Source organism: Cetorhinus maximus, chromosome 7 (assembly GCF_964194155.1).
Source record: "Cetorhinus maximus chromosome 7, sCetMax3.hap1.1, whole genome shotgun sequence".
NCBI classification, from domain to species: Eukaryota; Metazoa; Chordata; class Chondrichthyes; order Lamniformes; family Cetorhinidae; genus Cetorhinus; species Cetorhinus maximus.
Window position 1 is genome coordinate 109011386 of NC_135885.1, and position 27517 is coordinate 109038902.

At 45.8% G+C, this 27517-nt stretch overlaps 1 protein-coding gene across 1 annotated transcript in view; it reads right to left on the reverse strand.

Annotated features, from left to right (window-relative positions):
* bcl9 (BCL9 transcription coactivator) overlaps window positions 1-27517 on the reverse strand; it is a 478755-nt gene that overhangs the window by 174324 nt on the left and 276914 nt on the right. The window contains exon 6 of the mRNA XM_078545908.1: window positions 11751-11949. Within this exon, the coding sequence (XP_078402034.1) occupies window positions 11751-11949 (199 nt within the window). The remainder of the gene's footprint in view (window positions 1-11750; window positions 11950-27517) is intronic.

Here is a 27517-nt window from a genome sequence, read left to right on the forward strand (position 1 = left end):
CCCTCTGAGGCGACAATGACAGGGATGAGGCCCTCGCACTGGCTAGACGAGGCTTCCGTGTTTGGGAGGCCCTCATAGCTGCTAGATTTGTGGAGGATGATGACGACATGCAGTGTGGTGGCCCCATAGTTTCTCACATTGCATTTGTGAATGTTTGCTTCCAGATTGGCTTATGGCAGTGTGAATACCCTCTGTGAGAATGCTCCTGTCATGGAGACACGGTGAAGGCCCTAATAGTCGCTCGATTGCAGGAGGATGGTGACAACATGCAGTGAGGACACTCCATAAATCTTCACACAGCCTCTAAGAATGTCTGAGCCCTGTCTGGCTGAGGGCAGCTCACTTGCGCTTTGTGATCAGGTTCATATCATAGAAACGCAGCCATGAAACTTTAGAAGCATCTAATGCTTTGTCTGCCTTCAGCACCTGAGCCCTTCAGGAGCTGGTGCACAGCATCAGTGGTCACAGATGCTGGTGTGATGGGGGCCATCCCCTCCATAAAGGTGCTGAGAGAACATCAATAGAATGATAGAATGCTGTGGCGCCTGACCACTACATTCTGGCAGCAATAAGAAGCACTGCTGAGGTGCAGGCATCAGTAACATCTCCAGGAAGTGTGAGGCCAGACCATCACTTGGCCTGAAGGCTGCACAGGGAAGAGGCCCTGGACTGAGACACCTGCCTTTTATCTTGTCACTCAGATGTGAAACCTTTCCAGGACACTGCTCATCAGAACAAGGAGCCATAGACAGGGAGACATTCTTGGGAGTTTATTGACAATCATGAACAGTATGTACAAGTGATTAACACCCATGCCCAGGCTGTGTAACTACTTCTCCTCTAAGTTAATTTAGTTTATTGTTTTAACTCTGAAAGAGATACTTCTCCTCTAACCGTCCTAACCCAGCCCAGTCTTGGTGCTCCCCGGACATCCATAGCGGAGGTGGTGGCAGCCTGCTGATTATGACGCCCTGTCTATGATGACTTTGGCGGGCATCCTCTGAAGGGCCCAGACTTGGAGGGCCCCAGCCTGCTGTCAGGATCCTGGTGTGTGGCAGTGGCACTTTCCTCGGCCTGTGGAGCTGGAGCTGCTGAGGTCACAGGAAGAGGGAAGTCGGATGGCCCAGACACTCTTGGAGTCACTTGGGTGGATGAGCCTGGAGTGTGCACCTGCTGATCCTCCTCCCAGTGGATGCCCCGGGAGCCCCAGGCTGACTCCTTAAGGAGCAGGGGTAGCTGGAGTGAGATCGAGCTGTCCGGCACCCCTCTCATGTACACACTGTTGGAGGCCAACTTTGGCACCGGCAATGGAGTTGAGCCCGTGCAACGGTGCAGGAGCGAAGTCCTGGACCAAGGTCTCCATGGTGGCTGCCATGCTACCTGTGTTGACCTCGGTGTGTTGGCATGCTAACACTATCACCTCAGGCTGAATGCGGACAGACTCCTCCATCGTGCTTTGCAATCTGAGGAGTGCAGCGGACATCCCTTCCTGATGTTGCTGAACTTACCTTTGCAGCTCCAGCAACTGTGACATGGCCTCCAGCAATCGTCCGAGTGCCGGTCACCTGGGAAGTCCCTGCCACCACCTGCAGTTGATCAGACAGTGCAATGTGCTCACCAGGGGCATCACCATTCACTCTCTCACACTCACTGTCATTGTCCTCAGCCCATCCATGGGACCACTCAACACCCGCACAGGCCTGCCAGGCATCCTGCTTACAGTTTCTACATCTCTATTCATGCAGGACAAGCTGGCACACAACTAGAGGGAGAGAGAGATCGCAGACCAGTGACAGAATGCCCGAAATTAAGGTCTCTGCACTGGTGAAGGGTGTGGGTGAGCGCTGGGATGAGACTTCAGGGAGGGTGCCTCCAGATTCCTTTTCAAAGGTTTCTTTGGGGCTTGATTGGAGGCCCAGGGTCATGGACTCTGTCGGTTGTTTCCCAGATGTGCCTGTGAAAGCAAGGGGAGATAATTAGTGCATGGCAGTGGCCTGTAAAAGAGGACACATCACTCACAGCATGGTTGTCTGATGGATGTTGCACTCCTGGATCCTCACTTGGTAGAGCAGCGCTAATCTCACCATCAGCACAGGACTAGTCTAGATCCTCGCAGGTCAGCTGGATGGCTCTGTTTTCAAAGTCCGTGAGGACCTTAATTTCAGGCATTCTGTCACTGGTCTGCGACCTCTCCCCCTCTTGTGTGCCAGCTTGTCCTGCATGAATAGAGATGGAGAAAGGGTAAGCAGGATGCCTGCCAGGCCAGATGATAAGTATGCCTGGCCTGTGTGGGTGGTGAGTGGTCCCATGGATGGGCTGAGGACAATGACGGTGAGTGTGAGAGAGTGAATGGTGATGTCCCTTGCACTGCCCTGTGGATGTGTGATGGGCTTGTGATTGTGTGCGTTGAGCATGACGAAAAGAATGACTTACCCTGGCAGAATGGAGGGGATCATTGATCCTCTTACGGCACTGGGTGGCTGTCCTCTTCTGAAGGGTATTGAACCTGACCACCACTGCCACCGCCTCCCAAGCCGGATTGGTCATGTTGCTGCCCATCCTGTGGCCATAGCTGGGGTACAGGACATCCTGGTGGGCCTCCACAGCATCCAAAAGTCACTCGAGAGATCCATCATTAAACAGGGGGCTGCAGTCTTCTTCAGTTTCAGGGCCATGTCTTCTGTGCTGGAAGCACTGAGATGTGTGCTTGCGGCTGGACTTTAAACATGGCGCCTGGCATGATGTAGCAGTGGGCTGATGGCGGGTGGGCGAATGAGAGCACACTCATCACGGAAACAGCTTGCTTCCCAGGAGTGCATAAATAGTGAGGCGTGTTTGGGACAATACTGCATGAAAACCCACCATCACGGCCGGCACTACCGCACTTAGTGGAAATTGTAGGAGAATTCCACCCTATGCTTGTAAGTTAATGCTTAAGTGTATGCAGAAATCCAGGGGAACCTAATCTTGGAAGGGAGATTGAAACCCTGCAAGGTGGGCCATCGTTGAAGTCGTCCGCGTGGAGCGACTTGTAGAGAGAATTCCAAGGCGAGGTCTTTGAAGATGAAGATTGGAAACCCTTGTGAGAGTGAGGGAGTTTCAGTAAGATTGGTTTACTCACAGTATGACTAGCATCTGGGTGGGTTGTTGAGAAATCCATAGAACCTGTTTAGGTCACATTTGGCATTTATTCTGTAGTGTGGTGTTTTTGACCGCAATTTGCCTGTTAATTCACATTTACCTCATATTAACCCAGAATGCTAGAGTGTAAGATTCTTACTGTAAATTGTTTTACATGTTTGACCGTGTATAGTCAAGTTTATTTTCGTTTGTTCAAAATCCATGGAATCTTGGAGCTTTATTCTATTAGCAGGTGTCTTAAATTTCAAACTTTGTGTACTTTATTCAAAATGTTATAGGTCCCTAACCAGATCTACCCCACAACCCGGGGTCTAGCCTAGGATCGTAACAATTGCAAGAAGAAAATTACATGCAACAGAACTTTAATGGGAAATGATCAATTAAGGTATCACAATAGGATGATAAAAAGTCTCAAGTATATTGGAAAGACTCAGTTTGTAATTAGCAGCACTTGCAGAGCTGAAGGCAGAGGAGGCAAAAAATTAACAGGAGAAAATGATGGGAAAGGAGTCCCAATGTGCATACCTGAGTCTGCAGCCATGTGACTGAGCAGCTTAGCAATGAGTTGTCTGTTTGGGAATGTGGAGTTGAGGTTGGGAATGTGGAGTTGAGGTTACAATTGAATGGCGGAGCAGGCTCGAGGGGCCGAGTGGCCTACCCCTGCTCCTAATTTGCATGTTTGTATGTTTGACGGCTGCTGAAGTAAAGGTAATGCTGCATGAGATGGCTATGAGGAGGGTGGGCCTCCGTATAACTCCATAGAACCATCCCCTAAATTCAACATATTGCAAGCAAGTGGAGCCAAGTTTCTGGCCACAATAGTTCATCACAATCAGTAAGTTTGCTACATCTGTACTGTATGTTAGCTCAGTTGTCATTAGAGCAGACAGCATAGCCCTCCATCTTGATTTATGACAATATGCAGCCCGTAAAAATAGTTCACTTTGGTATTCATCAAATAGATAGGCCAGAGAAATGTTTGTTGAAATCTTGGCAGGTGCAGCTAATTAGGCTACTTGTTATCCTGATGTGCCCTCTTTCATGCTGCACCACTGAAATGTTGAAATGCTGTGACTGTCATCCTTCTGAGAAACACTATAATTAATGAGGCATTGGGCCAGATTTTGTGGCGCGATTCCAAACTGCATGGATGGAGCCGGGCATGAGAAAAAAATGGCAGCTACAGAACAAATCAGAAGTCCCACCCCCATTTCCATCCCTAGCTATTTTCTGCAGTGTGGGAAAGGCAGCAGGTTGGGAACACTGCAAGATGCTGTTTAGAAGTTGGCGCATCATTCTAGAATTGAGCATTCATTTTTAGTGAGGCAGCTGCATTCTTGAAGCTTTTTTAAATTATACCTGTTGAGTGGTGGCTTGACACTGGATTGGAGGTGGAAAGAATCTAAAAGTTGAGTAAAAATGGTGTTGTCCCTTTTACAGTTCATCATGAGATGCTGTAGTCTGAATTATATCTATGTTTACTAAAGTGAATTATGACAGTGCTTTCCAGTGATTGGAAAAGGTAAGTGACCATTAACTAATGTGGCTATCATGTTGTCACTTCTGACAACTAGCAAGCTGTTAATTGAAAGAACAACATTGTAGAAGTGGAAAAGTCTTGAGATGCATTAGAATGGATTATTCATTGGATAAAATGCTCTTGTGCATTGAACAATATAGAACGTATTGCCTAGTGACAGATACAGAGTTAGTCCCTCCATGGCCTTCACTAAATTTTTAAAGAACACCTCAACCACCTGTTTGGCTGTTTCAAAGCTATGACAGATGTCTGAGCTTAAGGCAGACTTTAAAGGTTCTATTGGACTCTTCATTGCTAAGTTCATTTACACAGTTGTTCAGGGGAATGTCAGTTTGATGGCTCGGGTGCCTTCCAAACCATTAATGGATACTGTACTTGTTATCTTCCTTCTATCGGGTCACTTTGCTCGGCGTACACAGTTGCACGCCTTTCTACTGATGAGTGAGTTGGTGATCAGGATGATGTAGACAAGGAGACGATTGTAAAATGAAGCACATGCTGTTTATTTACATAAGTAACAAAGCACTGACACATGTGTGCTTCTCAAACCAAAACCCCATTCTAAAACTACCGATTAACAATGTAGCCCATGCTACACAGCAATTGGGTAATACAATCACGTGGTCAATCTGCTCACATTCTCTTAAAGGTGTATTGCAACTTACCACATCCACATTCCTCCCCCTTTACTCAAAGGTACAATTTACAATCTTTACAATATATCTATTATTTACATAAATAAACTATTTACAAATTCAGTCTCTCTGGAGGCTTCTTCAAATGCGTCGAACGTTGTAGTTCTATGACTTTGGATGCTTTATCCGAGGCCTCCCTCTTAGCAGTCATCTGTCCACTAGGCTCTCCAGTGGGAACCTGTAAGTTTGTTTCTTTGACGCTCTCAGGCTCAACGGATCCCACAAGTACTTCCAAACCAAGGGAAGTTCCTTCCACATATGGTTTCGACTCAAACAGGAATGCTTGGTGTATCCTTTCTTAAGATCTGTTTTCCTTTTTCTGATCTATGTGTCTCCTAATTATCCGACCCTCAACCGATATGTGATAGGAAAGAGGCCCTTTCACTGCACTAAATTCACCTGATGGCCATTTGGGCCAATCTCCGAAGTTCTTTGCAAAAACTGTGCCTCCAACAGCGAAGTTTATTTCATGACTGTAGTAATGCTGTCCATTTTTCTGGGCTTCCTGACTTCTCTCTACCCTCCCCGCTAAGTTCGGCCTTATGAGACTCAAACGTGTCCAGAGGTGTCTCTTCATCAATAACTCTGCGGGGGCAATACTGGTGGTCATGTGTGGCGTAGTCCTATAGTTGAACAGGAAACGTGATAATCTAGTTGCAATAGAGGCTCCATCCGGTTTTTTCATTCCAGAATTGAAGGTCTGGTATGGCCTCTTCGCTAACCCATTGGATGCAGGGTGGTATGGCGAGGTCTTAACATGTGTTATGCCATTGAGACTTGCAAATCTTTGGAATTCCCCACTTGTGAATGCCATTCCATTATCAGACACTCTCATTTCCGATAACCCGTGAATCGCAAAACTCTGACACAATCTGTCTATGGTGCTGGAAGATGTGGGTGGTCTTACTTTGTATACATCCATCCACTTTGAGTGAGCATCCATGATCAAGAGGAACATTGTGCCTAAAAAAGGCCCCACGTAGTCAATGTGGAGGTGGACCCATGGCCTTCCTGACCATTCCCAGAGATGCAATGGAGCCGAAGGGGGCAATTTCTGTACCTGTTGGCACTGCATGCAGCTCTTGTCTAAGTTTTCGATTTCTGTATCCATCCCTGGCCACCATAAGTAGCTGCTTGCCAACATTTTCATTCTAGAGATGTCAGGTGAGCACTATGCAATTCGGTTAATTATGGCTTTCTTACTCTCGGAGACACAATGACACTCGCTTCCCACAGCAAGATGCCATCCTGACAGGTGAGCTCGTATCTCCTATTAAAATAGGGCTTCATTTCATCAGACTTTGTCTCATTAGACCATCCCTTGCGTGAGACAAAACTGGATCGCAGTTTGTCCACTCTCTCTTATTTTTTGGCATGTATTGGTGACGAGTCCAGAAAATTTAATAACAAGACAAGTTCTTGAGGAATTGGAACATTCGCATTGCTGTCTTTTAGAGGTAATTGGCTCAGTGCATTGGCATTTGCAATCTGGCTTCCTGGCCAGTGGATAAAAATATATACACAAGGTGCTAGAATCAGTGCCCACCTTTGGATGTGTGCAGAGGCAGTTGGGGGTATTGCCTTGTCTTCACCAAACAAGCCTAGTAGTGGCTTGTGGCCGGATAAAATGGTAAAGTGGCGACCATGGATGGATTGGTGGGACTTCTTAAAGTCAAATATAATGGATAAGCCCTCTTTTTCTATTTGCAAGTATCTTCATTCTACAACACTGAGTGTTCTTGAGACGTAACCAATGGGACGTTTGGAACCATCTGCCATCCGGTGGGAGAGTACTACCCCTACTCTATAAGGGGGTGCATCACAGGTCAAAATTAACGCTTTCTTGGGGTCGAAATGTACCACAGGGCCGAGGAATATAGCAACTGCTTTACCGTTGTAAAAGCCTCTTGACGTGGAGCTTGTCAAGACCACCTGTGGTTTTTCTTGAGCAAAACGTATATTTGAGCCAATACTGTTGACAAATTTGGGAGAAAACGGCCATAATAGTTAATCATTCCCAAGAAGGACCTGTGTTTTATGGCGTTTTTCAATGCTGGCGCCTCACGAATAGCTCTCACCTTTCCTTCTACTGGGTGAAAGCCCTGCAAGTCGACCCTATGGCCCAGTGAATCACTTCTTTTGCCTGGAAGATATATTTTTCTCTTTTCAAATGTACTCCTGCTTATGCGAAACGCTTCAACACCTCTTCCAGGTTAGTCAGGTGTTCTTCATCAGTTAGTCCTGTTACGAAGACATCATCGAGTTAAACCACAACGTGGGGCAGCCCTTTAAGTAAATTTTCCATGATCCATTGGAAAATGGCACAAGCTGATGAGACTCCAAAGGGTAACCAGGTATATTGGTATAACCCCATATGTGTTTTGATAGCCACAAAGTCCCGAAAGGCCTTTTCTAGTTCGACTTGCTGGTAAATATGCAACACCTGCCCCTTCATTTCCTCTCTCCTCACCGTCCAAGGGCCCAAACACTCCTTTCAAGTGAAGCAGCATTTCACTTGCATTTCCCCCAACTTAGTCTACTGCATTCATTGCTCCCAATGAGGTTTCCTCTACATTGGAGAGACCAAACGCAGACTGGGTGACCGCTTTGCAGAACACCTTCGGTCTGTCCGCAAACATGACCCAGACCTCCCTGTCGCTTGCCATTTTAACACTCCACCCTGCTCTCTTGCCCACATGTCTGTCCTTGGCTTGCTGCATTGCTCCAGTGAAGCTCAACGCAAACTGGAGGAACAGCACCTCATCTTCCGACTAGGCACTTTACAGCCTTCTGGACTGAATATTGAGTTCAACAACTTTAGATCTTGAACTCCCTCCTCCATCCCCACCCCCTTTCCTTTTCTTCCCCCTCCCTTTTGTTTTTTCCAATAATTTATATAGATTTTTCTTTTCCCACCTATTTCCATTATTTTTAAATCTATACCTTTTATGCCCTTTTAGTCTTATTTCACCCCATCCCCACTAGAGCTATCTATACCTTGCTTGTCCTGCTATCCATTCTTAATTAGCACATTCTTTTAGATAATATCACCACCTTCAACACCTCTTTGTTCTTTTGTCTGTGACATCTTTTGGTTATCTCCTCCTATCACTGCTTGCTTGTCCCTACAACCAACCCCCCCTTTGGCTCATGTTGAGCTTTGTACATGTGGTTCCCCCTGCCATCTTGGAGTACAATTCATCAATTTTTGGTACAGGGTACCTGTCTAGTCTGGCCACTTTGTTAACGGTCAACATGTAGTTCCCGCATATTCGCACACTCTGGTCAGGTTTTAGTACTGGAACGATGGGTGCTGCCCATTTGGAAAATTGTGCAGGTTGTAAGACTCCCAACCTTTCCAGCCTGCCTAATTCAACATCAGCTTTTTCTTGCAATGCAAAGGGGACTGGCCTCGCCTTCATGAATCTGGAGGCTGTCTCAGGATCCACCTGGACTTTAGCTCGCAGCCCTTGAATATTTCCAAGCTCTTCCCTGAAAATGGAGGCATATTTCTGTAATAATGCTTGCAGGTCTTTCATTCTGAGTTTAAAAATCTCGGTCCACTCCAACTTTATTTCCTTAAGCCAGTTCCGACCAAGTAGACTTGGACCCTCCCCTGCTACCACTATTAGAGGTAGATTAACAGATTGATTTCCATACTGTACTGGAACCTTGCATATACCTCTTACTCGTATGTCTTCACCAGTATACGTCTTTAATTAAACATCGGAATTTTCCAGATTTAATGGGTGGTCTCCTCCATTTAGGTATTTGAACATATGTTCCCCTGTAATTATTGTGGATGCCCCTGTATCCACCTCCATTCGGATGGGTTTCTCGTTGACTTTCACTGTCACATAGACTGGCGCCTCATTTTATCCATTTTTAAGTTGCATAGTGAGTAAATATCTGACTCTGTTTCTTCTGGTTCCTCTATTATGTTGATTTCACGATTTCTATCTCTTTGCTTAAAGTTTTGCCTTAATCAGTCTTTACAATGTCGCATAATGTGTCCATTTCGATGGCAGAAGAAACATAATTGAATGTTTGAAACAGAATTGGCTTTTAAATTGTTTGTCTGCAGGCTGCCTGGTTCCATTCCTGTCGTTATTATTGTAAGTTTTCCCTGTTAAACCATTGCTTTTTGCTGGTCTGTTCATGGTGGCTGCTTTCTGCCATACTGTGGAGCCCCATGCTTTAGAGCCATTTCTAACTGGTGCTTCTCTCCCGACATGAAGGACAGTGCCATGTTGTGATCCCTTGATTGCTTCTGAATCCCTGGCTGTGCTTTTCATTGCAATGGCCAACTCCAGCGCCTTGCTGAAGTCTAAATTTGTTTCTGGCATCAACTTTTTTGAATGGTGTCTTCATTAATCCCACATACTAACGTCATACTTAGCATGACGTTAATCAATGTCCCGAACTCACAATTCTCTGACAATTGTTTTAAGGCTGCAACATAGCAAGCGACTGTCTCTCCATGGGCACGAGACCTCAAATTAAATTTAAAACATTGCACTGTTACCGAGGGTTTCGGCTGAAAGTGGCTTTTCACAAGATTTACCAACTCATCAAAGCTCTTGAAATCTGGGGCATTGGGTGCTGCTTAAGTATGAATTAGATTGTATGTTTTGCTGCCACACACTAATGAGAGGATCGCTCGCCTCTTCTCCTTCCCCAGTATGTCATTAGCCAAAAAGAAGAATGCAAGGCATTCAATGCACTGTGATCAGTCATCAGTGGTCTGATCAAATGGTTCAATAGGCCAAACTGTGGCATACTGGAGGGAGATAATTTTGACAATGATGATGAAGGCTGTACTTAGAAGGCTGCGAGGTACGGCTGATTTACTTCTGTTTAATTCCTGTGGATTTCCTTGGTGTTGTCTACTGATTAACAATATAGCCCGTGCTACACAGCAATTGGGTAATATAATCACGTGGTCAATCTGCTCACATTCTCTTAAAGGAGTATTGCAGCTCAGATTACCATGGTACTGCAGGATTTGTTTACACATCTGTGCTGGGGAATGTCTTTTTGATGGTTTGGCTGCTTGGTTGGTTATTTACTACAGTGCTTATTTACGCAGGTGTTCAGGGGAATGTAAGCTTGTTAATTTTGACATATTTATGAGCTTATGAAGAGGACAATTGTTTCAAGAATCTATTCAAGCAATGTGTTTTTATTTTGAGGGATTTTCAAGATTTTTGTAGACTTCCAAATGTTATTATTGACCTTGTGAGTCCTGTTTATAGTGGATACTGCATGAGTGGGTTGGGGATGTAGGGGGTTTGAGGGATAGTAAGGGGCGAAGGGGGTAAGGATGGGTGGGATGGGTGAGGGGAGATAAGGGGGCTGAGAGGGGAGGGGTGAGGGAGGAAGGGGAGGTGAGGGTTAGGAGCATTTCCCCCTGATCTGCAGAAGTAGTTGATAGGAGGTGAGACTTTTAATATGGCTACCACGGCATAAGCCCGCCTTCTACTTAGTCTTGGGCCTGCCACCGTACAGGCCCTTCCTGCCTCCCCCAGATGCTTCCCACCACCATGATGAAAATCTGTCCCATTGTGTGTGCTGTTTTGCAATAGGACCCTCTGGTTACACTAATCATCTGTCAAGATGAGATAGGTGTGCTTGTGTTCCCTGCCTGATGAACATCAGAGCAGCTCCCATGTAGCCATGCATGTCTAGTATCCCAGCTTTGGCTGTGCTCTTCTTAAATGACATTAAATAGGGGATTCCCACTGGGAAAACCTATGAGGGAATAATAGAGCTGTGGGCAAAAAAGAAATTGAACAGTTGGCCAGAGTGAAGAAAAACAATGAAAAATGGCAAAATACTATTGTCTTAACATTATGTAGTTTTTAAACATTATGTTGTCCGTTAAATAATCTTTTATACGTTTATCACTATCTAAAACTCTATGATGTCTAGCTCACATGTTTAAAATTATAAGCAGACATCCTTTTCCACATTTTACCAGTTGAATAAAGCTCTGACTGAAAACAGGTATGCAGTTTAAATGGGCAGAGATCTAGCAACATCAATCTCTGCTCACTTTTCTGACAAGGCCTGTGAGAGATATATGATGTAGACCTGACAAGAAAATCCACATGCAAGCAGTGCAGTTTATTCAAGGAAAAGTGCACCCTGTTCGCCTAGGGAAGAAATCTGGGACGTGCTTAAAACATACAAGTAGAAAAACCCTTTGCCAGGTGTGTAGTTTGACTATAATAGAACAAATTACAAACAGTAAAAGATATTAACTGTTAAATTTACCTTCCTGTAGTAACAAATGCAGCAATCCTCCTGAGACACAACTAACAGTGAACAACCAAACAGGACTAGATGTGTAAATTATTAGTTAGTTAACTTACTTGTTGGCCATATCTGTAGAGAAGACATATACAACTTTAGAAGGGGTCTTTTGGGTGGTGCTAGATTCTGGCATCAGATTCTGGTCTCCAACAGAATGGTGTGAAAGAGTGGAAGACCTACAGGCATCTGGATTGGAAGAAGGGAAGGAGAGTGCTGCTAGTTGTTCCTGGGGCTTGACACTCTCAGCAGAGTTACAGTCTGTAATACAATACAAACAGTCAGAAAAGAGAAACATTCAAAGATAGATAAACATATAAAATCACATTTTTTACTGGGGCTTCAACAGTACTTGTGTCTGATGCAATCTCTCACCTCTTAGCATCCTTTCATATTAGTTAAAATACATATAAATAAATGTTCCGTTGAATTTGAAGTTTTCAAGACTATACAGTGTAAAGCCATACTTTATATCAATAATTATTATTTATTGGGCTGAAACCACTTTTAAAAGCAGCTTTAAAAGTCTAAACAGCAGCAATTCAGTGACTTAAAGCAGCAGTTTCTAAGATGGCTGAATATTTGCATCACCATCCTACAAATTGCACAGCCATTGTAATGAATCTAGACTGCCTAGAAGAATCCATCACAGATGGAGGAATGTAAATGGTCATCTCGGGATCCATTCACAAAGCATTTAGACAACTTCGATATAACAGGGTGTCAAACAAGCCATTAGACGTAATCACTTTGGGCAATGGGCAATGGCTGAGAAGGGAACACTTCCAGCCATTATCTAATTAAGTCTAAACCATGGACCTGGAATCAACTCGCTAAGGGTAACTTGCCAGTTGGAGTGAGGAGATTTTTTTTTTAAGAAACTGCTTTACTTCAGGCCAATGAGGGACCAGTCAGAAGAAGGAGACATCAAAAAAGCAGGACCCTGAGTGAGTACTCTTTCTCTCTTTTTCTCTTTCTCTCCATCCATCTGGCAAGCTTGAGACCTGCCTGTTGCTTGACCAGCCACTCGCCAGATGCAGCGTTTTAAAATTCAACCCGGTGGCTAACATCTCCAGAGGCAGAATTTTTAGCTTGGCGGGTGGGCGCCGCCTGACCCGCTCAAGTGTTAAATAAAGTGTGTTGACATCAGACGAGCGTGCCAACCTCAACGCACACCCTCATGATATTTCACTAGGCGGGCATGCAATGGAGAGGGAGGTGCGCCCGCCATTAATTAAGTTAAGGCCCTTGAGACACCGACTTTACATAGTCCGTGCGATTTTTAGGCTGTCGCACGGGCAAAATGGGCAGGCAGACAGGCCATAATTAGTAAAACCTCATCCATGGGTGGGATAAGAGGGGTCAGTGGCATTGTCAAAGCGATTAGTGAGGAGTGCAGGATAGCACTTGCTGCTGGCTGCTTCTGCGAACATGACAGCTTCATCTCGCTTCAGAGCTGCATTCAGAGAATTTCAAGGCTTCAGTTCAGGACTCAGCGTTGTTTCCCAGGCCCCCAGAGGTTTCACACCAAGTGGGCCCTTCCAGGTATCAGACAGCCTTCCCTAACCCTGGTGGGGATTGTGGTCTCCATTGGATGCACCTCCTCCTCTGAGGAGGAGAAGGCCAAAAGGGAGAGGAGGACAGGTGTCCCTATGCTGTTTGCAGGGGAGCGACCTGTGGGAGGAGAGGTGCAGGCACAAGGGGCGCAGGCCCAACAGGAAGTCCAAGACGGAAGGGACCGCAGAAGACGTAACTATCCTGCTGCCAGGGTTTACAGGCGGCGATGCAGCGACCTCAATATGTCCGAGGTGCAATGCTGAAGGAGGCTCCATCTCTCAAGGGAGGCAGTGACCTCCATCTGTTAGATGATCGGCCCTGAGATCAGCTCCCACTGTGTGGGTGGACACCCCATGCCAGTGGCACTGAAGGTCAAAGTGGCCCTCAACTTCTATACCTCCGGCTCTTTCCAGGGGTCAGTGGGGGATCTGTGTGGAGTCTCCCAATCAGCTGTCCACACTTGCGTCAAGCTGGTGACAGATGCTCTGTTCAGGCAGGTATTGACTTTCGTTCATTTCCGTACGGACAAGGCCAGACAGGCAGAGCGAGCCAGAGGCTTCGCAGCGATTCTGGGTTCCTACGCGCCCAGGGTGCAATAGACTGCACACATGTGGCCATCAAGGCACCAGCGGGTTAGCCGGGTGCCTTCGTCAACAGGAAGGGCTTCCACTCCATGAGCGTGCAGATAGTGTGTGATTACAGGATGCAGATTCTGCAAGTCTGTGCAAGGTACCCTGGCAGCTCCCACGATGCTTACATCCTGAGACATTCCCAGGTGCCGAGGCTCTTCAGTGCTCCAGCCCGACTAGATGGATGGCTTCTGGGTGACAAGGGCTATCCCCTGAAAAGGTGGCTCATGACGCCTCTCTGCTACCCAAGAACAGAGGCCGAGCAGTGGTACAACAGGGGCCATGCCTCCACAAAGGCAGTGGTAGAGAGAACCATAGGTCTTCTCAAGATGCGCTTCTAATGCCTGGACCATTCAGTGTCACTGATAGTGGTGACATGCTGCGCTCCACACAATCTGGCACTGGGAAGGGGGATACAGTGGAGGAAGAAGATTTTGATGCAGCTGCACAGGCAATAGATGAAGAGTCCGGTAGTGAGTCTGAGGACAAGCATGGTGAGGAGAACGCTGAGGGCATGGATGCTGACCTGGGTAACCTCCAGGGAGGCAGGGATGCTTGGGAGGCTTTGATTCAGCTAGCCTACCAAATAAGAACTACCACCACATGCCAGGGCTGCATGCTCCATACTTGATACCTGACAGGACCATTTCCTTGGTCAACAACATACATTATGTGCCTTTGCAATAAAGTTTCAGGAGACACACATCCATCATAACATCATGGCCTACCCTGCACCTACAGAGCAAATGAAACATACAGAGGCCAATTGCACAAAATAACATTTCATTTACTTGTGAAAAATGTGAAACATTGCTGAAATTAACATTAACCGGTGTTTTCAATCACGCCATGAAAAAATGTAAAGAAAAATGTGGGAACAAAATATCGCCCGTGATAAGGCTGTGTTGTGCTTAAGGTGTTTTAAGTTTTCGTTTCCGAGTGCTGCGTCTAGGTGCTCTCCCCTTGCTGGCACCGGCATTGGAGACAGCCTGCTCACTCTGCTGTCTTGTTGGCCTTGGTGACCTTGGCAGGTGTCCTCTGGCCCGTGGAGCCTGTGCTAGCCCTGCCTGGGAGGCAGCGGTCAGTGCCATGGCTGGCACCTCCCCAGTCGTCACAGCCTCATCGGATGCCATGGTCACTGGTAGAGGGGGTGGAAGAGCTGCTGCCATCATCCAGAGCCCCCTGAGAGGAGCCTGCAGAGACAACAAGCAGCTCGTGCGCCAACGTCAGGTCGCTTTGGACCTCCCTGCTCACCACTGATGGATAGGCACCGAGCTGGGATACGGGGTGTCCAATCCATCTCCCACACTGACAGTGACCATCTGAGGTCATTGCAGTGTGAGGGCTTGCAGGTCCAAGCGCATCCCCAGGAACCCCTGATTGAGTAATCCTCTCCATCAGAGTCGCCACTCTCTCCATGGAGGAGGCATTGCTTTCGGCCATGAGGGTCAAAGCAGTGTTTATGTTCCACAGGGTCTCCTCCACAACAGACGCCATGGCACACTTTCCCTCATGTGTCTCTGCCAGATCCTCCTGCACACCCTGCTGGACCTCCAGCATCTGCTGCATCAGGGACGACTCCAAAGGCTCATCATCAGCCACCAACTGAGCATGTTCCTGGCCCCAGAATTCCTCTGACTGCCAGCACCCTGGGCACTCTCTGCCTCCGCCTGCACCTCAAGCGAGTGTGAAGTGCTCTCAGCAATGTTCACCAATAAACTATACGGCGATCTAATGCCCACCGAGGTGCTGGTATCTGCGCTGGTGCCTGCTTGACAGAGAGGATGGTCCTCAGGGGTCAGGGGTGGGTCTTCAGGCTCCTCATGACAATCTCCTGCTGATGGGCTTAAAAGGGAGAAGAAGGACATGTCATTAGTTTAAGTCATGACACTGTCACTGTGCACGCCTGGCACCCTGGTGAGACAGAGATCTGCATCATGGTGCCTTCGTCTTTCAATTATCAATGGAGATTCCAGGTTCCAGGCTTACATCAATATAATGACTACACTGGAACTGACATTCTCACCTCAGTGCACTGCACTCTTACCTTCCTCTGGCACCTCAACCTCACCGCGGCCGCATGACCGAGGTACACGGCGCCTCTCTAGCTCCATGGCCTTCTGCTTGTACCGCGTAAGGATGAAAAGATATAGGGGTCCACCACCAGCCCGCGACCTCTCAACATTGTTATGGGATATTTTCTCCTGAAAGGAGAGAGGAGCATTGATTAGTCCACCTGCAGCACCACTGCAGCCTGGCCAACACCGCCTGAGGCACACCTCGCAGGGCTCAGCCAATTCATGACCCTGGAGCCACAAGGCACTCAGTCCAAGCAGCCAGGGCTCACCTCCTTGGCCAGATCCTGCCTCATTGATATTTTCCACTCACACTCTAACACCTCTGAGGTCCATGGGGGGTGATGGACAGCTCTTAACTGTTCTTAAGTGACCCATGACAACACATATGCACCCTTCCCAATCGTAGGAGATCGTTGAAGCATTTCTGGCACTGCACCCATGTGCTCCTCACCATGTCATGGTTGCTGACCCTGGTGAGGTGGGGGGCCTCCTCGTCCCGTCCCTGGGGGCAAAGGTTTCTCTCTTTACAGCCACCTCCTCCAGGGGGGCTGGGAGGCACTCATCTGAGAAATGTGGGGCCCACTGACCCGCCGACCTGTCCCCCCACCTGCCCTGTCCACCCGCAACGGATTCCATTGTGCAAACTTCAGCGTCCTTCCATGGCAGTCTTCCAGGGGCTGCCGAGGCCGCTTTTGAATTGGTCACCGGGTCGCCATTGAACCCGGCGGACATCACACCCGCACCTTTTCGCTCAGTCCCAAGCCACATATCAGGCTGGGCGGGCGTTAATTGGCCCACCAGTGTAAAATCACAGTGCGTTGCCAATTGCGGACGGCTTCCCAACTTCCCCTGCCCGTCCACACTGATCCCGCACGCCAAGGGCAAAACTTTGCCCTAGAAGAAAAGATAAATCGTCAACATCTCTAAATTGTTTCGACAGAAAATTGAGAAGAACCAGTGAGCCCAACCTGAAATCAAATCCAAGCCATCAATCTACAAGATCTGTATACCACTGACTTTTATTGAGCTTCAAAGTTACTTAAATTATCCTCCCATTTTGTAACTTATTTGTGTATGTGTGGTGTGAACTCTTGAGTGCATGTGTGTGTTAGAGTCAGAGCGTTTCTATTAGTCAGGAGTCTGATGGACTACTCCCCACTTGCCTGTATGAGTGCAGCTCCAACAACACTCAAGAAGCTTGACACCATCCAGGACAATGTAATTGGCACCACATCCACAAATATTCACTCCTTCCACCACTGATGCACAGCGGCAGCATTCTGTACCATCTACAAGATGCTCTGCAGAAATTTACCAAGGATACTTAGACAGCACCTTCCAAACCCACAGTCCCTACCATCTAGAAGAACAAGGGCAGCAGATACAGGAGAACATCGCCACCTGGAATTTCACCTCTAAGACACTAACCATTCTGACTTGGAAATATACCACCGTTCCTTTACTGTCGCTGGGCCAAAATCCTGGAACTCCCTTCCTAACAGCATTGTGGGTGTACCTACACCACTTGGGCTGCAGCGGTTCAGTAAGGCAGCTCACCACCACCTTCTCAAGGGAAATTAGGGATGGGAATAAATATTGGCCTAGTCAGTGATGCCCACACCCCATAAACAAATGAAAATAAAAATGATTTAGATTGTATAGTACAATAAATACTATTCTTTTGAAAGTTTACAAGGAAACCTGTCTGTGTGTGTCTTTTTATAATAAAAGCACCTAAACAGTTAAACAGTCACTGAATTAGCAAAAAAAACTCGTTTAAAAATTCTGTTGCAGTAAAATGAACGGTGGGAAATGAGAAGAGGGGATTTATTCAACCCCTCCTCTCCAGGCCATAACAGCGGGTTGACATTTCTTTACTGGACAGACCATTTAGTCGGCAAACAGAGTGCAGCCGACTAACTGAGTGAAGACTTGGAGTTTAGTGAGAGGAAAGTTTAGAGTGGGGCAGAAGGAATTGTTTGCTTCCTCTTTCTATCTTTCTCACTCCATAGAAATTGATTCTGCCCTACGACAGGGTGGTTTGGTGAGTATCTGGTAAGTTGGTAAGTTCTATTCTATCCCTAAGGTTTAAAATAGTGCATAATTTGGTGGTAAAGTTAATAGAATATATAAGAAAGCAACATTAAATAAGTGATTAATATAATTAAGTAATTATTTAAAACACATTAAGGATGGCAGGACAGCTGATGTGTCAAGGCTGCAGCATGTGGGAGCTCCTGGATAACATTGTGATCCCAGGGTAAACATAGCGTGCGGCTTGAGGAACTTCGGCTCAAAGTCATTGAGCTGGAGGTTGAGCTGTAAACTCTGCAATACATCAGGAAGGGGGAAAGTTATTTGGATGCTTTATACCAGGATGCAGTTAGGATAGGGTCTTCTGATTTGGACAGTGGCCAGGGACAAGAGGGTGTGACTGCAAATGAGGCAGGTAAGGGGACCCAGATTGCAGGAGTGTGAGCCTCTGCAATTGTCCAACAGGTTTGAGGTTCTCTCAGCTTGTTTGGATGAGAGTGGGGGCTGCAGGGTGGATGAGCAAACTGACCATGGCATCGTGGAAGCCATCCAAGTGGGGGTCCAAAAAGGAATGTAGTGGTAGTAGAGGACAGTATAGTAAGGGGTTTGACACTGTTCTCTGTAGCAAAGAGTGAGAGTTCAGATGGCTTTGTTGCCTGCCTGGTGCCAGGGTTTGGGATATCGAGTTCTGGCTTCTGGGGCACTGGCATCAGTATTGGAGCAAGTGGGGTCTGTACCATTCAGACAGTCTACACCTGAACTGTGCTGGGGCTGGTGTCCTCATGAGCTGACTAACTAGGGAAGTAGAGGGGATTTTAAACTGAATGGTAGAGGCAAGGGATCAAGTTTGGGAAGATGTAGTAAACTGAAGAGTAGAGACAAGGCAAGAGAGACAAGTATCAATATGGGAAATGATAAACAGACTGTGACAGGAAGGGACAGAAAGTACAATTCTAAGAGGAAATCAGCAGATAAGGCTAGATGCTACAAAAGTAATAACAGAACAAAACTAAAGGCTCTGTATCAAAATGCATGTAGCATTTGAAACAAAACAGATGAACTGACAGCGCAAATAGAAATAAATAATTTTGATCTGATAGACATGGCTATAGGATGACATAGATTGGGACCTGAATATTGAAGGATATATGACATTTAAGAAGGACAGGAAGTTAGGAAAAGGTGGAGGGGTGGCTCTGCTAATTAATGATGGTATTAGCACATTAGAGAAGGATGACCTAAGTTCAGGAAACCAGGATGTAGAAGTGGTTCGCATTGAGATGAGGAATGATAAAGGCAAGAAGTCACTTGTGGGAGTATTGTAACTACACAGTCGGACAGAGTATAAAAGAAGAGATAATGAGAGCTTGCCAGAAAGATACAGCAATAATCATGGGTGTTTTAATCTACATGCACACTGGAAACATCAGATGGGCAAAGGTAGCATAGATGAGGGGTTCATAGAATGTTTTCAGGATAGTTTCTTAGAACAGCACATTCTGGAGCTAACCGGAGAGCAGGCTATACTAGGCTTGGTATTGAGCACAAGATAGGATTAATGGATAACCTCCTAGTGAAAGCACTCCTATGTAGCAACGATCATAATATAATTGAATTTTACATTCATTTGGAGGGAGAAACAAATGTGCCCAAGGCTAATATTTTAAACTTAAATAAGGGCAATTATGAGGGCATGAAAACAGAGCTAGCTAAAGTGAACTGGCTACTTAGGTAAAGAGATATGTCAATGGAAGTTTAGTGGTAGACATCTAAATGTCTGTGAATACACAGAACAGTCCAATGAGAAAGAAAAATTCCAAGGGGAGGGCCCACCATCTGTGATTAACTAAAAAAGCTAAAGACAGTGTCAAACTTAAAGAAAAAGCATATAATTATGCAAAGATGGGTGGCAGGTCAGAAGATAGGAAAGAATATAAACAGCAAAGAATGACAAAAATATTAATAAGGAGGGAAAAATTAGAGTATGAGAGAAAGCTAGCTGGTCATATTAAGATAGACAGTAAGAGTTCTATTGATATTTAAATAAGAAAAGAGTTAAAGTGAGCATTGGTCCTATGGAAAATGCGTCTGGGGAATTGATAATGGAAAGTAGGGAGATGGCGGACAAATTAAACAAATATTTTGCTTTGGTCTTCACTATAGAGAGCACAAGTAACATTCCAGAAATTGCTGTAAGTCAGTAAAAGAAAGGGAAGGAGAAACTTGGGAAAATTACAATCACCAGGAAAGTGGTATTAAGCAAATTATTGGGCTGCGGGCTGACAAATCCCCAAGTCCAGATGGACGTCACCCTAAAGTCTTGAAAGAAGTGGCTAGTGAGACAGTTGATGCACTGATTTTAATTTTCCAAAATTCCCTAGATTCGGGGAAGGTTCCATTAGATTGGAAAATAGCAAATATAACTCCTTTATTCAAAAAGCGGGAGAGAAAGAAAGCAGGAAACTACAAGCCACTTAGCCTAACATCTGTCATAAGTGAAAATGTTAGATGCTATTATTAAAGATGTTATGGCAGGGCACTTAGAAAAATTAAAGGCAATCAGGAAAAGTCAACATGGTTTTGTAAAAGGGAAATCTTGTTTAACCAAATTATTGGAATTCTTTGGAGGAGTCACATGTGCTCTGGATAAAGGGAACCGGTGGATGTACTATACTTAGATTTCCAGAAGGCATTTGATAAAGTGCTACATCAAAGGTTACTGCACAAAATTAAAACTCATGGTGGAGGGGTAACATATTGGCATGGTTAGAAGATTGGCTAGATAACAGGAAACAGAGAGTTGGCATAAATAAGCCTTTTACTGGCTGGCAGGGTGTGATGAGTGATGTGCCACTGGGATCAGTGCTGGGGCCTCAACTTTTTACAATTTATATCAATGACTTGGATGAAGGGACCGAAGAAGAGACCCTAGAAATAGTGGATGCATTGGTGGTCATCTTCTGAGATTCTATAGGCTCTGGAGCAGTTCCTACAGATTGGTGGGTATCTCATGTAACCCCACTATTTAAAAAGGGAGGCAGAGAGAAAACAGGGAATTATAGACCAGTCAGCCTGACGTCGGTAGTGGGGAAAATTCCAGAGTCCATTATAAAAGATTTAATAGCTGAGCACTTGGAAAACAGTGGCAGAGTCAGCCTAGATTCACGAAAGGGAAATCATGGTTGACAAATCTACTGGAATTTTTCGAGGATGTAACTAGTAGAGTTCATGAGGGGGAGCCAGTGGATGTGGTTTATTTGGACTTTCAGAACGCTTTCGACAAAGTCCCACATAAGAGATTGGCGTGTAAAATTAAAGTGCATGGGATTGTGGGTAGTGTATTGAGATGGATAGAAAACTAATTGGCAGACAGGAAACAAAGAGTAGGAATAAATGGGTCTTTTTCCAAATGGCAGGCAGTGACTAGTAGGGTACCACAGGGATCGGTGCTGGGACCCCAGCTATTCACAATATATATCAATGATTTAGATGAGGGAACTAAATGCAATATCTCCAAATTTGCAGATGACACAAAGCTGGGTGGGAGGGTGAACTGTGAGGAGGATGTAGAGATGCTTCAGTGTGAATTGGACAAGCTAAGTGAGTGGGCAAACGCATGGCAGATGCAGTATAATGTGGATAAATGTGAGGTTATCCACTTTGGTAGCAAAAACAGGAAGGCAGATCTGAATGGCTAAAAATTGAGAGAGGGGAATGTACAACGAGACCTGGGTGACTTCATACACCAGTCGCAGGTGCAGCAGGCGGTAAAGAAGGAAAATGGCATGTTGGCCTTCATAGCGAGAGGATTCGAGTGCAGGAGCAGGGATGCCTTGCTGCAATTATACAGGGCCTTGGTGAGACCACGCCTGGAATATTGTGTGCAGTTTTGGTCTCCTTATCTGAGGAAGGATGTTCTTGCTATAGAGGGAGTGCAGCAAAGTTTTACCAGACTGATTCCTGGGATGGCGGGACTGACATATGAGGAGAGATTGAGTCAGTGAGATTTATATTCACTAGAGTTGAGAAGAATGAGGGAGGATCTCATAGAAAGCTATAAAATTCTAACAGGACTAGACAGGGTAGATGCAGTAAGGATGTTCCCCATGGTGGGGGAGTCCAGAACCAGGGATCACAGTCTGAGGATACAGGGTAGATCATTTAGGACTGAGATGAGGAGAAATTTCTTCACCCAGAGAGTGGTAAACCTGTGGAATTCGCTAGCACAGAAAGTAGTTGAAGCCAAAACATTGTATGTTTTCAAGAAGGAGTTAGATATAGCTCTTGGGGCGAAAGGGATCAAAGGATATGGGGAGAAATCGGGAGCAGGCTATTGAGTTGGATGATCAGCCATGATCATAATGAATGGCAGAGCAGGCTCGAAGGGCCGAATGGCCTACTCCTGCTCCTATTTTCTAGGTTTCTATGAATGGTTGCTAAATTTGCTGATGACACAAAGATAGGTAGGAAAGTAAATTGTGAAGAAAATGTAAGGAAGCTACAAAGTGACATAGATAGGTTAAGTGAGTGGGCAAAGATCTGGCAAATGGAGTATAATGTGGGAAAATCTGAAATTGTTCATTTTGGCAGGATGAATTAAAAAAATGTCTATTATCTAAATGGTGAGAGATTGTGGAGCTCTGAGATTCAGAGGGATCTGGGTGCCCTGGTGCATGAATCACAGAAGGCTCCTATGCAGGTACGGCAGCTAATTAGGAAAGCTAATAGAATGTTATCATTTATTGTGAGGGGAATTGATTACAAAAGTAGGAAGGTTATGCTTCAGTTGCACCACATTGTGTCTGGTCTCCTTATTTAAAGAAAAATGTAAATGCATTAGAAGCAGTTCAGGGAAGATTGACTAGGCTAATACCAGGAATGGGCGGGTAGTCTTATGAGGAAAGGCTGGACAGGTTAGCCTTGTATCTACTGGAATTTAGAAGAGTAAGAGGTGACTTAATTGAAACCTTTAAGATCCTGAGGGGTCTTGACAAGGTGGATATGGGGAGGATGTTTCCTCTTATGGGAGAATCTAGAACTAGGGATCACTGTTTAAAAATAAGGGGTCACTCATTTAAGACACAGATGAGGAGAATTTTTTTCTCTCAGAGGGCTGTGAGTCTTTGGAACACTCTTCCTCAAAAGGTAGTAGAAGCAGAGCTTTGAATATTTTTAAGGCAGAGCTCGATAGATTTTTGATTAACAAGGGGGTGAAAGGTTATCGGTGGTAGGCAGGTATGTGGGATTGAGGTTACAATCAGATCAGCCATGATCTTAGTGAATGGCGGAACAGGTTCGAGGGGCCGAGTGGCCTATTCCTGCTCCTAATTCATATGTTCGTATGTTTGTACGTACATACTAGTCTGGCACTCAGACATGGTTATCTGTTCAGATTATAGGATAAGACCACTCATTACCTCATTATTTATTAGGAAGACTAACATCATGGACATGACATCAACATGGTGATTCATAGGGGCATTACAAAACAAAACATGATGTTAGGTCAAATAATCAAAAGCTTCGTCAAAGAGATAGATTTTAGGGAGTGTCCTAAAGGAGGAAAGCAAGGTAGAGAAGGGTGTAAGGAGGAACCAGGCAACTGAAGACATAACTTTAAATGGTGGAGTAATTAAAATCACAGATGCTCAAGAGGCCCGAATTAGATGAGCACAGGTATCTTGTGGGCTGGAGGAGATTACAGTGTTAGGTAGGGGCAAGGCTATGGAGGGATTTGAAAGCAAGAATGAGGATTTTAAAATACTTGACAGAGAACCAATGTAGGTTAATGAGTGCAGGTATGATAGGTAAAAATGACTTGGTGCGAGTTAAGACTTGGGATAGCAGAGCTTTGGATAACCTCAGATTTACAGAGGGTTTAATGTAGGAGGCCAGCCAGGAGTGCATTAAATTAGTCAAGTCTAGAGGTAACAAATATATGAATGAAGGTTTCAGCATCTGCTTCTGAAGCTGAACAATTTTACAGAGGTGGAAATAGGCAGTCTCAGTTATATGTGGTCAGAAGCTCATCTTGGGGCCAAATATGACACCAAGTTTGCAAACTGACTGGTTTTATCTTAGACTTTTTAAAATTCATTCATGGGATATGGGCATCGCTGGCTAGGCCAGCATTCATTCCCCATCTCTAATTGCTCTTGAGAAGGTGGCAGTGAGCTGCCTTCTTGAACCGCTGCAGTCCATGTGATATAGGTACACCTATTGTGTTGTTAGGGAGGGTGTTCCAGGATTTTGACCCAGCGACAGTGAAGGAACAGCACTATATTTCCAAGTCAGGGGAACATCCAGGTGGTGGTGTTCCCATGTGTCTGCTGCCCTTGTCCTTCTAGATGGTAGTGGTTGTGGGTCTAAAAGTTGCCATCTAAGGAGGTTTGGTAAGTTCCTGTTGCCAGAGAGAGAGGGATGATACCTAAGGAACAGAGTTTGGACAATTGGTGTAACCATCCATCACCAGACATAGCTAAACCACATAAACATCTATAGGTCTTGTTCTCCTTTGCTAAAACTGTTCACTATTCAAAGGTTATCCTCGTATGCAACAAAAACTACTGGCTTCTTCACCTCAACCATTTTCTTAAACCACCCTCACATGCCTCCTCTGCCCTCACCTACAAAAAAAAATTTAAGGAGCTTGTGGACTTCTTTGCCAGGAAGATCAAGTCCATCCATTTAGCTGCCTATGCTGCTTTCCTCCCTTCTCCTTGTCTATCCCCTAAGTTTAAAGAGTTAATTCCCTCCTGCCAATATTTTTCCCTCAAAAAATACCACAAATACAGATTATCTGGCTATTATCGCATATTTTGTGTGGATCTGCTGTGTGCAAATTAGTTCTCGCATATCCTATATTAGAGCAGCGACTACACTTCAAAAGCATTTAATTAGTGGTAATTTTTTTTTCATTCATTCACAGGATGTGGGCTTCGCTTGCTGGGCCAGCATTTATTGCCCATCCCTAATTACTGTTAAGAAGATGTTGGTCAGCTGCCTTCTTGTACCGCTGCAGACCATGTGGTATAGTTCCACCCACAGTGCTGTTAGGAAGGGAGTTCCAGGACTTTGACTAAGCAACAATGAAGGAACGGCAATATATTTCCAAGCCAGGATGGTGAGCGACTTGGAGGGGAACTTCCAGGTGGTGGTGTTCCATGTATCTGCTGCCCTTGTCCTTCTAGATGGTACTGGTTGCGGGTTTAGAAGGTGCTGTCGAAGGAACCTTGGTGAGTTGCTGCAGTGCAACTTGTAGATGGTACACACTGCTGCTACTGTGCGTCGGTGGAGGAGGGAGTGAATATTTGTGAATGGGGTGCCAATCAAGTGGGCTGCTTTGTCCTGGATAATGTCAAGCTTCTTGATCGTTGTGGGAACTGCACTTATCCAGGCAAGGGGAGAGTATTCCATCACACTCCTGACTTGTGCCTTGTAGATCGTGGACAGGCTTTGGGAAGTCAGGAGGTGAGATACTCACCACAGGATTCCTAGCTTCTGACCTGTTCTTGTAACAACAGTATTTAAATGGCTAGTCCAGTTCAGATTCTGGTCAATGGTCACCCCAGATTGTTGATATTGGGGGATTCAGTGATGGTAATGCCATTGAATGTCAAAGGGCGATGGTTAGATTCTCTCTTGTTGGAGATGGTCATTGCTTGTTACTTGTGTAGCACGAATGTTACTTGCCACTTGTCAACCCAAGCCTGTGCAGGTTTTTCTGCATTTGGACATGGACTGCTTCAGTATCTGAGGGGTTGAAAGTAGTGCTGAATATTGTGCAATCATCCCCACTTCTGACCTTATGATGGAAGAAAGGTTATTGATGAAGCATAGGCAGAATCTTGCTCTTGTCAATCAGGCTCAGCAGGAGTGGCGGGGGTGATCAGGAAGCCAACTGCTGCCCGTGATCGGGGCCGGAAAGTGATTTCCCACTGGCAGGCCAATTAAGGCACACCCAGCGTGAAACACGAGCAGCAGCGCTCAGCGCTGCCTGTGCGGGAGGGGAGGGGGGTGCGAGCAGTGAAACCTTTACGCATGCACGCGCGTGCGTGCTTCATAATCTCCCTGAGGCACAGAGCTGAAGAGTTATATAATTAAAAAATAAAGAAAATAAAAATGTAATGAAACATATCTCTCATATGACTCACATGAGCAGGACATTTTATTAATTAAGTTTTAAAATTTTTATGTTATGAGGTTGAGGTTATGGGATGAGGTTTCCTAAAAAGTGCAAAGGCCGTTTGGCCTTTTCACCTGCCTACCAACCATAAGGTTGGACGGACAGCGGAAATTTCAAGTTAATTGATAATTTAATGGACTTAACAGGCCTTTTAGTTGTCAGCGGGTGTGCTGCCGACTCCAGTGCGCGCCTGCTGAATGAAATATTGTGCGACTGCGTGTTGACTTCGGGACTCTCTCTCTCTCTCTCTCACTCTCCTCCACCCTCTGTCCCCCTCCCACACACCGTCCCTCTCTCTCCCCCATGCTCTCTCTCTGCCCCACACGCTCTTTCTCTCTCACCCTCACACTCTCCCTCACAGCAACCGCATTCCATCTCGCTCTCTCACACCCATATTCTCTCTCTCTCTCCCTCTCTCACTCTCTCTCCCCCACATTCTCTCTCCCCAACACTCTCTCTTCCCCACACTCTCTGTCTCTCCCCCACACTCTCCCTTTCCCCCCATACTCTCCCTCTCCCCCACTCTGTTTCTCTCCCCCATACCCTCGTTCACTATCTCTCTATCTCTCCCCCACACTTTCTCTCTCACATGCTCTATCTCTCACCCACTCACTCCTTCTCTCTCTCTCTTACTCACCCACACACTCTCTCTCTCACACACCCCACAACTTTGACCAAGTGACAGAGAAGGAACTGCAATATATTTCCAAGTCAGGATGGTGAGTGACTTGGAGGGGAACTTCCAGGTGGTGGTGTTCCCATCTATCTGCTGCCCTTCTCCTTTTAGATGGTAGTGGTCGTGGGTTTGGAAGGTGCTGTCTAATGAGCCTTCGTGAATTCCTGCAGTGCATCTTGTAGATGGTATGCACTGCTGCTACTGTGCGTCGGTGATGGAGGGAGTGAATGTTTGTGAATATGGTGCCAATCAAGCGGGCTGCTTTGTCCTGGACGGTGTCAAGCTTCTTGAATGTTGTGGGAGCTGACTCATCCAGACAAATGGGGAGTATTCCATCACAGTCCTGACTTGTGCCTTGTAGATGGAGGACAGGCTTTGAGGAGTCAGAGGTGAGTTACTCATCGCACGATTCCTAGCCTCTGACCTGCTCTTGTAGCCACAGTATTTATATCGCTAGTCCAGTTCAGTTCCTGGTCAATGGTAACCCCAGGATGTTGATAGTGGGGGATTCAGTGATGGTAATGCCATTGAACATCAAGGGGCAATGGTTGGATTCTCTCTTGTTGGAGATGGTCATTGCCTGACACTTGTGTGGCGTGAATGTTACTTGCCACTTGTCAGCCCAAGCCTGGATATTGTCCAGGTCTTGCTGCATTTGGACATGGACTAC